General features: G+C 39.7%; 1 protein-coding gene and 1 pseudogene across 1 annotated transcript; both read left to right on the top strand.

The window, feature by feature from the left end:
• The first annotated feature begins 1,923 nt into the window (after window positions 1-1,923).
• Window positions 1,924-2,719, top strand: LOC141821638 (transcription factor MYB1-like). The gene is made up of 3 exons (XM_074709009.1): window positions 1,924-2,059; window positions 2,150-2,279; window positions 2,380-2,719. The coding sequence occupies exons 1-3, from the start codon at window positions 1,924-1,926 to the stop codon at window positions 2,717-2,719; spliced, it is 606 nt and encodes a 201-aa protein (XP_074565110.1).
• A 4,902-nt stretch (window positions 2,720-7,621) lies between these two features.
• On the top strand, window positions 7,622-13,754 carry LOC141821639 (uncharacterized; annotated as a pseudogene).
• Window positions 13,755-14,829: the final 1,075 nt, after the last annotated feature.

Here is a 14,829-nt window from a genome sequence, read left to right on the forward strand (position 1 = left end):
CACATTACCGGCTCATTACCAGCTCATCAACAATAATTTTTATAGTCATCAATTTAAGTTCGAAATAACCTCTTGCCAAAGGCATAATTTTTATAGTCATCAATTTAAGTTGAATCCATCGGATTGACTTGCTTTGTCAAACAGTTTAGATAAATTGAATTAAAATTTTATTAACTCATTTTAAGGTGAATTCAGATGGACCGATCCGTCTAAGTCCGCCACCCGCATGAGTTAATCCGTGGTGGGATTGAGTTGGCCCGCGAGTTGAGAAAATATATATTTTTTAAAACTTTAAAATTAAAGTAAAAAAACTCAATGTACCAATGAGTTTGATCAGTCTAAATTGCAATTCAAATTTAAAAATTTCAACTTGACCGATTTAAACTGTAATCCAAATTTAAAATTTTTAAAATTTTTTATATATTTTTTTAATTTTTTGACAGACTCATGGTTTGACTCACCTAATCCGCAATCCATCTTGGGTTGAAGATTTTTCAATTCGTTTAGTTGATGGGTTGGCTTGCCCCGCCATATAATATATTTTTGATGGATTAGCCCACCCAACCATGGTGTTCTTGCTTGAGATATCGCCTATGGATGAGTCATCGATATTCTTGGCTCTGATGCTGGTGAAGTCGCGCAAGACCCACGAGGGGGTAAGAGATGGTGGTGCTGTAGTCAGACTGCAAAGAGAGGGAGGGTAAGAACGGAAGCTAACGAGTGTCTTGGCTCAGTCGCTCCGACGCTCAAGTTACTCCGTCGATCAAAGGTGGAGAAGAAGATGAAAAAATGTTAGAAAAGGAAAGTCTGGATTGTTCGTTTGCGTACCTGCACCCGCTGTAAGTGAGGTCATTATATATGAAGCGAGAGGAGATGTTACATCAATGATAAAGAGAATATCCTATTGCGGTAGTTAAGGGTCTCGTTATCTTTGTTTGGCATGGTATATCATAATGTGTTAATGGAATAGGCGACCTATCATTGAATACTTAACCATCCCACATGTTAGTCGAGTAGCGGTTCGACAAGTTGAGTGAGGGAGGTAGTGATGACGAAGCGGGGCTACATGGGCGAGAGCACCAATTCGGCGAGACTAAGTTGACTAAGGAATATACTTTATCTGAGAGATCATGAATTCATTCGGAGGCAGAGCCAGTTGAGCACCGAGTGGGGCGCCAAGTGAAACATTGAGTAGGTCGCAGAGTTAATTGATCAAGAAATCGAGTCGGAGATTGACCACTAAGTTAGAAGAGAGCTCACGCGGTCACTGAGCCGGAGAGGGGAGCTTTGGTGGTCACTGAGAGGAAAAGCTCGGGCAGTTAAGTTAAAGAGGAGAGCTTGGACAATTACTGAGAGGCAAGCTCGGGCTAAGCCAGAGAGGAGAGCTCGGGCGGTGAGAGGGTGCCCGGGTAGTCATTGAGCTAAAGAGGAGTGCTTGGGGAGAGCTCGGGCGGATGAGAGGAGTGCCCGGGTAGTCATTGAGCTAAAGAGAAGAGCGCGGATGATCATTGAGAGGAGAACTTGGGCGATCACTGAGCTGGAGAGGAGAGCTTGGGTTTAGAGTGCGAGGTCTCAAACCGAGCTAGCTGTGGAATTGGACGCCGAACTGAGTCAGTCGACCACAAGATTAGGCCTTGTCTCTGTCATATAGCTGTCATTTGGGGTAGATCTTGACTTTCTTGACTTAGACATACTAAGAAACACATTGGTGGACTCTTCTGCAAAAAGGTGGATCCGCCACCTTAGCGGCCCCACAGGCGGTCACGACCATCTATGAGGAGGTAAATCAATGCAACACATGAGTATCCATTTTACAGCTCTACTATTTGACCGCTCTAGTAGCCTCCTGTCCGGTGCCTTCGCCCTATAACTCTCGTCCAATAAATCACGACCAGACTCAATCGATCAAGGTACTCAAGAGTGATGGGGATCAGGACGCCATGCTGCGGAAAGGTGAGCCTGAACAGGGGGCCATGGACAGCTCTCGAGGACCAGATCCTCGTCTCCTACGTCGAGGCTAACGGAGAAGGCAAGTGGAGAAAGCTCCCCATGAAAGCAGGCCAGTGATCTAAGTGTTAATTCGTTAATAATTAACTGTTCGCATAATTAGTACGATGCATGATGTGTATATATATATATATATATGCAGGCCTGAATCGGTGCGGCAAGAGCTGCCGCCTGCGGTGGCTCAACTACCTGCGGCCCGGCATCAAGCGAGGCAACATCTCCGCCGACGAGGAGGAGCTCATCATTAGACTCCACAAACTCCTCGGCAACAGGTGCATGGTCGACCGACGACCACGTTAATTATATATATATTGTGTATCGAAAGATAATTAAATGTTAATTTTGAGTGTTCGTACGTGAGCATGCATGCAGGTGGTCTCTGATTGCACGGCGGCTTCCGGGACGAACAGATAATGAAATCAAGAACTACTGGAACACAACTTTGGGCAAGAAAACCGGCGAGACATCCAAAGCCAACAGCAACCAAGGCAAAGCCGCCGCTATCATCCGACCCCAGGCAACCAGGTGCACAGGGACGTTCTTCGGCGCGGAGAAACTACTTCTCCGCCCACCATCTCCGCCGCCGCCGCCGCCGCCGCCGCCATTGGGCTCCTCACGAGAAGTACTACAGCGCCGAGAGGAGGCTCAAAGGAGCGCAGGCGGAGGGAAGGAAGTGGCGGAGGATGCCTCCGCTCCGCCTTCTGAGGACTGAGCGAGAACTCGATGGAGAAGCATGGCTTCGATGATCAGTTTGACGTCGGGATCGATCTATCTTCCATGGACTCTCTTGTCGATAGCGAGTGGATGATGAATGTGCTGGACTTAATTAATTAGCGATCAATGGAATATAATTCCATGCTTAATGATATCATGGTAACGATATGTATGTGTCATGCTTAATTAATTAATAAATAAATTAGGGAATTTTTATTTATATCATTTTTACATTTCAAAGACATCTGAGGAAATTGATCACGCGTCCTTTTTATTTGGCTATTTTTTTGACACGTCTGGTCTATAAATATTTGGTGTTTACTTTTTTTTTTTCCAGACCCAATCAGAAGTCTCGTCCGTATTTTGTAATTATACCCCAATTAATCATTTAGGTATGGTCATCGTGGCTTGTCCTGTGGTCGGTGCAGGACTCCGTAGATCTCATTTTTTTAATAAGGATAAATATGTATTTTTGAAACTTTATATATATATATATATATATATATATATATATATATATATCCGGTATATATATATATTGTTGGTTAAATAATGGTGAAGTATTGACAAATTATTTTTGTAAACGATATTGTTCTATTACAAGTCTTGATAATAGAAGTCAATTGGATACTAAGCAAAGTGAGAATTCAACATTAGTAAGGTTGAAATAGTCAAACAAAGGTATTAGGAGACTACTATGGATTAACAAATGATAATCCCAAGATCTTGAGTTCAAGGTTTAGAATCGATGAATTCTAGAAGAACTACTTCTATAGGTGCAATATTCGAATTTTGGAAGGGATCTATAAGCAGCCGATTATTAGGTGGTTTCCAATCACGACTTGAAGTCTCTAAAAGAGAATTTTATGGAGGATTTCAGACATCCTTTGGGTGAGTGGATGTGCATTCCAAACCTTCAAACATCAATCCAAAGAGATCAAAGCAAAAACTCATTGTTGTAAAGTTATTTCATATGCTTTATTATTATTTGTTATTGCATTTTTGTTTTCTTATTTGCCTCCAAAAGGTGTTCGAAAAAGAGAAAATATAGTGGTGATATCATTAGGATGTTAAATCATGGAGTAGGAATCAGAGATTTTGAATTACGTAAACAATTAATTTGTTGTGTGATTGTGTTATTTTATGTATATTTTCGTTATGTATTAATCTTTTATAGACAAGCACATGTGAATAACAAATACAATTGAAGTGAATCACTATTCATTCTCTTTTATCAACGTCATAACTCTCAATAGTCTCTTCTGCAAAAGGTAGAATTCGCCATCAGGGGCGGCTCAAGCCTCCAGGAGGCCCTAGGCGAAATTTTTTTAAAATAATTATTATTATTTTAAAAAATATTCAGATTTTTTTATTCAGATTTTAAAATTTTTTTATTTTAAAATTTTTTTAGCAAGAGGCTGTTTCTAGAATTTGAACTCGTGACCTTTAGGTCAAATGGCAACAACTTTACCGTTGCGTCAAGGCTCCCCTTCACTCATTGAAAAAAGAAATAAGACCTTTTAATTGACCTAATACAACAGTAATGCTCATATCTTTATATTGTAAAAAAATTTACTAACAATATTAACTGCGAATAAGATTACAAGTTTATAACATGAATCATTGATAAGAAAATAAGAAATTAATAGAAGCATAAAAAAAAGATTTGATAGGGAAATAAGGAAGACAATACCTTTAGGCAAGGTTTAAAATATTGAGCCGTGCCGGAATTTCGGTCCCGGACCGGAACGATACGGTTTCGGTACCGTATCGTACCGTGCCGGCATAGTTTGGGTATTTTTAAAATATAAATATATTAAAAATAAAAAATTTAATCTAAATATTTAAAAATAAAAAATATTTTTTTTGATAATTTATCTCGAAATAATTTTGAACTATAGCTAGGAGTTGATTATTAAAATTTAATTAAAATTTAAAGTTTTAAAAATAAAAAAAAGGAAAAATAGCGCAGCACCGCGCGATCGGTGCGCCCGCGCGGAGCATCGCCGGCCCCGGGTGGGGCCTCCGGCGGCGTCGCCGAGGCCTCGCGACGCCTCCGGAGGCGTCGCCGAGGTCGCACAACGCCTCCGGAGGTGTCGCCGAGGTCGCACGACGCCTCCGAAGGCGTTGCTGAGCCTGGGCGACGCCTCTGGAGGCGTTCCCCGGTCGGAATTCGTGTGACGGCACTGTGCCGGTGCCTGTGCCGCGGCGGAACAAATTTTTTCGTGCGTATCGGGCGATACGACACGAGATTTTAATCCTTGCCTTTAGGTTTTAAGATTATCAAAAAAATCTATAATAAAAGATCTTAATTCTGATCGTTCCTCTCCTTACACCCCTTGTAATGATTTCGAAAATGTCTTGAGGAGAGAAAATAAGCTATCAAATAAGTAAAATGTTTGAAGTTGAACAAAATAGATTATTAGGTTAATAAGGAAGGAAGGAGAGGAATATAAAGAAACTAGTAAAATTAGAGTTTAAGAATTAAAAAATATCAAATATATTGAAATCATGCCAAAATCTTTATGAAATTTAATGACCATGCCAAATCTCTATAAAATCGAATGATCATGCCAAATCTCTCCAAAATCTATCTAAAGATATTAATAATTTTTTATTCTCTTAAAAAATATATATATATAAAATTAATTTTTTTTAAAAAATGGGCCTCAATTGTTTGGGGGCCCTAGGCATAGGCCTTAGTGGCCTATGCCTAAAGCCGGCCATGGCTAGCTGTTAGGGAAGGAGGCGATGGGGCCGGCCGTTGTGGAGAATATTCCAGTGCTTCGTAAGCGAGGAGGTTTTAGGGGAGGAGGTGGGCCGTTGTGGAGAATATTCCAGTGCTTCGTGAGCGGAGGCGACGACGTATATATATATATATATATATATATATATATATATATATATATATATATATATATATATATATATATATATATATATATATATGTACGTAAACCCTATTCTTATTCTTCTCACTTACCCTACTCACCTCAATGGCTCATCGCCTTCTAACCTGTTTTGGAATGTACGAACCTCCTCGTATTCCTGATCGGAGCGCGCACAACAGTCAACCGAGAAGATCCGGCGCGTCGGGAAACCAAGAAGATCCGGCGCGTCGGGAAGTCGAAGTTCGCGTTCATGTTCCGCCGCCTCCAGATGTCCACGATCTGGTTGGAGGAAACGAAGGTCAAGAAGTTCCGCCGCCTGGAAACCAAGGTCTTTTATCGCCGCCTGGAAACCAAGGTCTTCCGCCGCCGCCTGAAAACCAAGGTCCGCTTCAGCAACCTCGGGGAAGAAGATGCGGGTAAGTATTTTTTATTATTATTATTTTTACAATATATTTTTATAATTTATATATATATATATAATTAGATATGCGGTGAAAGTGATGGTGGTGATCCTATTCATCGCCGGGATGGTTCTATCTGCGCTATCGGTGAAGCCGGACAACCGATCATATTTTGATGCTTCAGCCGATATTTTATTTGCTCTCTTAACTGTCATACAATTTTTTTATTTCTAAAAGCGTTCTGGTTTATTTCAACAAGGTAGAATAACAGCATTTTAGTTTACTTTAATATTCTATTCGGGATTAGTAGTTATATGTATGAACTTTTAAAGTTTCTCAATATCAGTTTCAATATTCAGTACACTACAAAAAAACCCATGATTAGCGACGGATTTAGCGACCGAAAATATTTCGGTCGTTAAATTAGCGACTGAATTTACATTTCGGTCGCTATTTAGCAACTGAATTATAAATTCGATCGCTATTTAGCGATCGAAAATTTTTCAGTCGCAAATTTACGATCGAAATTAAAATTCAGTCGCTATTTAGCGACTGAAATGTAAATTCAGTCGCTATTTTAGCGACAAAAATTTAATTGGGTCGGTATTTTTTTGAATCGGACGACAAGGGAAAGAATTTAGCGACTGAAATTATATTCGGTCGTTAATATTTAGCGATCGAACCCAATTTTGGTCGCTAATTAGCGACCAAAATTGGGTTCGGTCGCTAAATATTAACGATCGAAATTGGGTTCGATCGCTAATTAGCGATCGAAATTGTGTTCGGTTGCTAATTAGCGACCGAACCCAATTTCGGTCGCTAATTAGCCATTACTAAACCCGGTTTTTTCCTTGGTTTTTTGCCTTTACTTTTTCCCGAACCCTAAAGTCCCGATCTCTCGTTGCGTCTCTCCGCTGCGCCGCTGCGTGTCTCCTCTGCTGCGTCGATCTCCTTCTCCGGCTCCATTTTCCCGACGGGATCTTCTCCGGCTCCATTTTCCCGGCGGGATCTCCTTCTCCGGCTTCATTTTCCCAGCGGGATCTTCTCCGGCTCCATTTTCCCGGCGAGATCTCCTTCTCCGGCTCCATTTTCCCGACGGGATCTCCTTCTCCGGGAAAATATTAACCCTAAATTCAGTCGCTAAATTTAGCGACCGAATCCACATTCGGTCGTTAATTTTCACTATAAAAAATGATGCAAATTTATAAATTTAGGGGAGGAGGTGGGCCGTTGTGGAGAATATTCCAGTGCTTCGTGAGCGAGGAGGTTTTAAGGGAGGAGGCGACGGGGCCGTTGTGGAGAATATTCCAGTGCTTCGTGAGCGAGGAGGTTTTAGGGGAGGAGGCGGGCCGTTGTGGAGAATATTCCAGTGCTTCGTGAGCGGAGGTGACGACATATATATATATATATATATATGTACGTAAACCCTATTCTTATTCTTCTCACTTACCCTACTCACCTCAATGGCTCGTCGCCTTCTAACCTGTTTTGGAATGTACGAACCTCCTCGTATTCCTGATCGGAGCGCGCACAACAGTCCACCGAGAAGATCCGGCGCGTCGGGAAACCAAGAAGATCCGGCGCGTCGGGAAGTCGAAGTTCGCGTTCATGTTCCGCCGCCTCCAGATGTCCACGATCTGGTTGGAGGAAACGAAGGTCAACAAGTTCCGCCGCCTGAAAACCAAGGTCTTTTATCGCCGCCTGGAAACCAAGGTCTTCCGCCGCCGCCTGAAAATCAAGGTCCGCTTCAGCAACCTCGGGGAAGAAGATGCGGGTAAGTATTTTTTATTATTATTATTTTTAGAATATATTTTTATAATATATATATATATATATAATTAGATATGCGGTGAAAGTGATGGTGGTGATCCTATTCATCGCCGGGATGGTTCTATCTGCGCTATCGGTGAAGTCGGACAACCGATCATATTTTGATGCTTCAGCCGATATTCTATTTGCTCTCTTAACTGTCATACAGTTTTTTTATTTCTAAAAGCGTTCTGGTTTATTTCAACAAGGTAGAATAACAGCATTTTAGTTTACTTTAATATTCTATTCGGGATCAGTGGTTATATGTATGAACTTTTAAAGTTTCTTAATATCAGTTTCAATATTCAGTACACTACAAAAAAACCCATGATTAGCGACGGATTTAGCGACCGAAAATATTTCGGTCGTTAAATTAGCGACTGAATTTACATTTCGGTCGCTATTTAGCGATCGAAAATTTTTCAGTCGCAAATTTACGATCGAAATTAAAATTCAGTCGCTATTTAGCGACCGAAATGTAAATTCAGTCGCTATTTTAGCGACAAAAATTTAATTGGGTCGGTATTTTTTTGAATCGGATGACAAGGGAAGAATTTAGCGACTGAAATTATATTCGATCGTTAATATTTAGCGATCGAACCCAATTTCGGTCGCTAATTAGCGACCGAAATTGGGTTCGGTCGCTAAATATTAACGATCGAAATTGGGTTCGATCGCTAATTAGCGACCGAAATTGTGTTCGATCGCTAATTAGCGATCGAACCCAATTTCGGTCGCTAATTAACCATTACTAAACCCGATTTTTTCCTTGGTTTTTTGCCTTTACTTTTTCTCGAACCCTAAAGTCCCGATCTCTCGTTGCGTCTCTCCGCTGCGCCGCTGCGTGTCTCCTCTGCTGCGTCGATCTCCTTCTCCGGCTCCATTTTCCCGGCGGGATCTTCTCCGGCTCCATTTTCCCGGCGGGATCTCCTTCTCCGGCTTCATTTTCCCGGCGGGATCTTCTCCGGCTCCATTTTCCCGGCGAGATCTCCTTCTCCGGCTCCATTTTCCCGGCGGGATCTCCTTCTCCGGGAAAATATTAACCCTAAATTCAGTTGCTAAATTTAGCGACCGAATCCACATTCGATCGCTAATTTTCACTATAAAAAATGCTGCAAATTTATAAATTTAGCGATCGATTTCAAATTCGGTCGCTAATTAGCGACCGAATCTGAATTCGGTCACTAAATTTAGCGATCGATTTCAAATTTGGTCGCTAATTTTAGCGACCGAATTTGAAATCGGTCGCTAAAATTAGCGACCGAATTCGAGATTCCGTCGCTAAAATTAGCGATCGAATTCAGATTTCGTCGCTAATTAGCGACCGAATTTGAAATCGATCGCTAAATCCATTTACGACGAAAATTTTTGTGATTTTTTGAATCGGTCGCTAATTGAATTTAGCGACCGATTAGTGACCGAAAATTCGGTCGCTAATCGATGTTTTTTTTAGTGGTACTCTTCTTCTACAGTATCATTGGAGTTCTAATAAGTGACGGCTTTCCTAATATCTCAATATCTTTTTTTTTTCTCCTCAAGTTTCTCAATATCATTGGCGATCGTATTTTAATGCTGCAGGAGACATTCTATTCGCGTTCTTGACCGTGTTACAGTTTTTTTATTTCTAAGCGTCGTTGTGGTTTGTTGAATAACAGCATTTCTATTTCCGTTCTTCAATGTGTTGCAGTTTTTTTTAATTTCTAAGCGTCGTTGTGGTTTATTGAATAACCGATCATATTTTGATGCTTCAGCCGATATTCTATTTGCTCTCTTAACTGTCATACAGTTTTTTTATTTCTAAAAGCGTTCTGGTTTATTTCAACAAGGAAGAATAACAGCATTTTAGTTTACTTTAATATTCTATTCGGGATCAGTGGTTATATGTATGAACTTTTAAAGTTTCTCAATATCAGTTTCAATATTCAGTACACTACAAAAAAACCCATGATTAGCGACGGATTTAGCGACCGAAAATATTTCGGTCGTTAAATTAGCGACTGAATTTACATTTCGGTCGCTATTTAGCGATCGAAAATTTTTCAGTCGCAAATTTACGATCGAAATTAAAATTCAGTCGCTATTTAGCGACCGAAATGTAAATTCAGTCGCTATTTTAGCGACAAAAATTTAATTGGGTCGGTATTTTTTTGAATCGGATGACAAGGGAAGAATTTAGCGACTGAAATTATATTCGATCGTTAATATTTAGCGACCGAACCCAATTTCGGCTAATTAGCGACCGAAATTGGGTTCGATCGCTAAATATTAACGATCGAAATTGGGTTCGATCGCTAAATATTAACGATCGAAATTGGGTTCGATCGTTAATTAGCGACCGAAATTGTGTTCGATCGCTAATTAGCGACCGAACCCAATTTCGGTCGCTAATTAGCCATTACTAAACCCGGTTTTTTCCTTGGTTTTTTGCCTTTACTTTTTCTCGAACCCTAAAGTCCCGATCTCTCGTTGCGTCTCTCCGCTGCGCCGCTGCGTGTCTCCTCTGCTGTGTCGATCTCCTTCTCCGGCTCCATTTTCCCGGCAGGATCTTCTCCGGCTCCATTTTCCCGGCGGGATCTCCTTCTCCGGGAAAATATTCCGGCTCCATTTTCCCGACGAGATCTCCTTCTGCTAATTTTCCCGGCAGGATCTCCTTCTCGGGGAAAATATTAACCCTAAATTCAGTTGCTAAATTTAGCGACCGAATCCACATTCGATCGCTAATTTTCACTATAAAAAATGCTGCAAATTTATAAATTTAGCGATCGATTTCAAATTCGGTCGCTAATTAGCGACGGATTTCAAATTCGGTCGCTAAATTTAGCGATCGATTTCAAATTTGGTCGCTAATTTTAGCGACCGAATTTGAAATCGGTCGCTAAAATTAGCGACCGAATTCAGATTCCGTCGCTAAAATTAGCGATCGAATTCAGATTTCGTCGCTAATTAGCGACCGAATTTGAAATCGGTCGCTAAATCCATTTACGACGAAAATTTTTGTGATTTTTTGAATCGGTCGCTAATTGAATTTAGCGACCGATTAGTGACCGAAAATTCGATCGCTAATCGATGTTTTTTTTAGTGGTACTCTTCTTCTACAGTATCATTGGAGTTCTAATAAGTGACGGCTTTCCTAATATCTCAATATCTTTTTTTTTTCTCCTCAAGTTTCTCAATATCATTGGCGATCGTATTTTAATGCTGCAGGAGACATTCTATTCGCGTTCTTGACCGTGTTACAGTTTTTTTATTTCTAAGCGTCGTTGTGGTTTGTTGAATAACAGCATTTCTATTTCCGTTCTTCAATGTGTTGCAGTTTTTTTTAATTTCTAAGCGTCGTTGTGGTTTATTGAATAACAGCATTTCTATTTGTCGTCTTGAATAGAAATTTCTAGACAAATATTCTTGAATAGAATTAGAATATAAGAGTTTCATTTGTTTGGATTTTCCATAATTTGATAGCCATATAAGGATAATTGACCAACTGGTGATCATTGGCGCTCCAATTACTAACTTACTAGGCTGTGTTTGGTTTCAAGGAGCAGAATGAACTGGAATATGAATGAGAACGAGAATGGAGTAGAATGAAAAGTAGAATAATTAATTTCATTCCTTGTTTGGTTATAATCAGTAGAATGCTTCATTTTATATTGAATATGTTTGGTCCCTATACTTTTTTGACCAATTTGACCTACATGTTCATTTATCTTTATCTGTATGAAAATCAGATTTAATTAAAATTAACTATATAAAAAAGATTCTATTGAAAAATAAAAAATATATAATGTTAAATTATATATAAAATTACAATAAAATTAAACCTTTGTAGATATGTTTATCATTTTGATTAAAAGGAATTATTGAATAAACATTAGATTGCATTTATTTTTTACTAGAAAAATTCAATTAGATTAGGATAGTGCAAATCAAAATAAAATTTGATTTTAGTTTGATTTGGTTGATTGCAAACCAAATCAAATAGCAAGTAAATTTATCTGTAATAATGTTTAAATTTAAAAATTATAAAACAATTATTGAACCTATCATATTTGTATATAAAATTTATCTAAAAACATAGTAATTTTAAAATAAACTATAAAAAATGATATTCCAATGCAAATTCAGCTGGATACCATAATAATCTGCATAAAGGCAAACTCCATTTCATGCCCCCTCTATTGGTCATGTGTTATCCCTCCAATTACATATGCATATATTAAATATTAAACTAAAAATAATTTTACTGTAAATGAAAATATAGAAACATTTGTAAGAGTATTTGTTCGTCAATCCAAACATAACAAGTGATTTAAATAGTATATTTAGTTTTTCTTCTATACCAATTCATCTCAATCAATTAATATAAAATATATTTTCAATCTTGATTTATTAATTATAAATCGAATGAAACTGTGTAATAATTTTTTCTCGACATTTTATCAAAGAGCACCCAACTTTACCAAATACCCAATTGGTGCACATGTTTCTCAAAATGCCCCTCCACCCATCACCAACCTGAACGTAGTTGTAAACCGTTCTTCACAGTGGAAACCATAAGGCAAGGTAATTTGCTTCCTCTGTCTTGTGATAGTTCTAATGAAAACATGACAGTCATATATTTGTGAATTATGGTCCAAGTAAATATTAAATTTATTCGTCATCTATATTTATAATTACTTGATTATGCATATACAATTGTATAATGGAAGTATATAAAATCTTCAAGTGAGTAGTGGGCAAAATTAGAAGGTTTAAGACCTAAATTAAGAATGCTGCTTGAAGATTCCATAAGCGAAACAGCGAACCCCTCCTCTCCCGTCCCCGATCGCGAGCGAAACCCTCTCCCGTCCCCGATCGCGAGCGAAGATTCCTCGGCAGCTTCCGCTGGGTGAGGATCTTGATCAGCGAAGTCGTAGGCGCTGTGGAAGGTCACCCATGCCACAGCGGAATCATAAGTTTCGAGTGATACGTGACCGCTGAAGAAGCCCTGAAGAAGCCATCGCCACCCGGATTCGAATTCGGCACTTCCGCTACCTTCGCCTCCTCCTCCTCCGCCTTCGCATCCTCTTCCATCTCAGCTCCTTTGTCCAATGTTAGTCCTCGACCTGGTCCCAATGCCCCCGTTCTGGAGGCAGATTCAAGCTCTCCATCGCTTCTCGCTTTTTTCGTGACGGTGAGTAGAAGGATCGAGTTTCTTTTGGTTGTGATGGTGATTTTGATGGCTCTGGCGATCTAAAGTTGGAAACTTGTAGCTGCAATCATGCTGTCCGCCTTTGTTCTACGACTATTTGATTGAAATGGGTTTCTTCTGCTTTGGTTCTTGAATCCGCGCTCGAAAGCGAAGAGTATGCTCAATTCGTCCGTCAAAGATTGGGAATTGGAAGGAAGAGGAGTGGTTTCACCGATCAGGGAAATCACCACTGATAGCTATTCGGAAACTGAAGAAGTTTCTGAGAAGAAATTTCACCGATGAAAGTGTCGCAAGGAAAGGGAAGCACCCATCCCCGATTCTAGTAAAAATGTAATCTTGGGTAAGATTACTGAATTAGAGGAGGAAAGCAATGGCGACACAGATCCCGATATTGAAAATAAAGAAAACACTGTGAGCATCGTTGCCTCTGATAAGGTTTCTGATCATGATATCAAATTATTTCAAGAGGACATGCATGAAACAAAATCTAGGAGCTCCCAGATATTGGATTTTCTGTGCTATTGTATTGCTAGGGCTTCTGGGTGGCAAGACTATAGCCATTGTTCTACCTATGTCTTACTGTCTATTACACAGACCTATTGAATTCGTGTGGAAGAAAGGAAAGAATTTGATTGTTTTATTGTAGAATACATGCGACCTTTTGTTTCCGCTGGATCACCTTGTTATGCTTCTGATAGATTAACCTTGTCTTGGTGTATTGATTGAATGGACGTGTATATGATGTTATAGGGTAAACAGGTGGAATCAAACAGGCCCGGCTCTGGGCATAGGCGGGTAAGGCCTATGCCTAGGGCCCAGGTTTAAAAAGGGCCCCAAAAAAAAATTTAAATTATTAAATTATTTAGAGATAATAAATAATAAAGGATTAAAATCGGATCCAGGAAATCTCGCCGCTTCCCAATACCGATATCCCCTTTATCTCCCTCGCCTCGTTCGACGCGTCTCCTTCTCCCGTTCTCTTTCTCCTCGTCTCGTTCTCCGCGTTCTCCTTCTCCCGTTCTTTACAGCCGACTGTCGACTCTTCATCTCCTGCCAACGCCGGCGAAACAGCGATCTCCTGCCGACGCCGGCGATTCTGGCAGCGACGACGCTCTACTTGACCGCTACCTTCTCCGTCAACCTCTATCGGGGCATCTCTTGGCACACTGCTCAATCCGTCAGTTTCCTTATCTTCCTCTTTATTTTACGCTTGTTTTCTTCATTCGATCACTAGCGGGTTGAGTTTGCTACGGGTGTTTGCGATTGCCTAAGCTTTACGAGTTTGTTTTGGATAATTTTATTGATTTTAAGTTGAGAAATGAATTAGATTTGCCAGAGTTTGGTCTTCGGTTAAGAATTGCATTTATGTAAGGGTTTACATCACTCAGAGGAGTCGCAAAAGATCCATCTTTTATGTCTTTAGACTTTAGCTTAACCTTCTAGGTCTAAATAATTGACGATAAATCAGCAATGAATTATAAGTGTACCGAAAGCTTGCTCATCGAGTCATATTGGTACAAATAGATTACATCCATATACTGAATTTATTGCTTTGAGTATTTTTTGCTCACTAGCAGAAATAGTTGAGTTCCAGGTGTTAGAATCTATATAGCTCTTATGCCTGTTAAGGTTTCGATAATTTTGTGGAACATAACAACCACGGACTTGTAGTGGATAAATACATAGAACAAGAAGATAAAGTCACAAAAGAAGAAGAAACAAGATCAAACCAGATAAATGGATTTTGCATGGTTTGACAAGTTCCCCTATGTGCACAACTGCACAAAGAGATTTTGTTTGTCTTCCCGTTACCACATAT

This window comes from Curcuma longa, chromosome 2 (assembly GCF_044706935.1).
Source record: "Curcuma longa cultivar G26 ecotype Majalengka, Jawa Barat chromosome 2, ITB_CL_G26_1.1, whole genome shotgun sequence".
Taxonomy (NCBI): Eukaryota; Viridiplantae; Streptophyta; class Magnoliopsida; order Zingiberales; family Zingiberaceae; genus Curcuma; species Curcuma longa.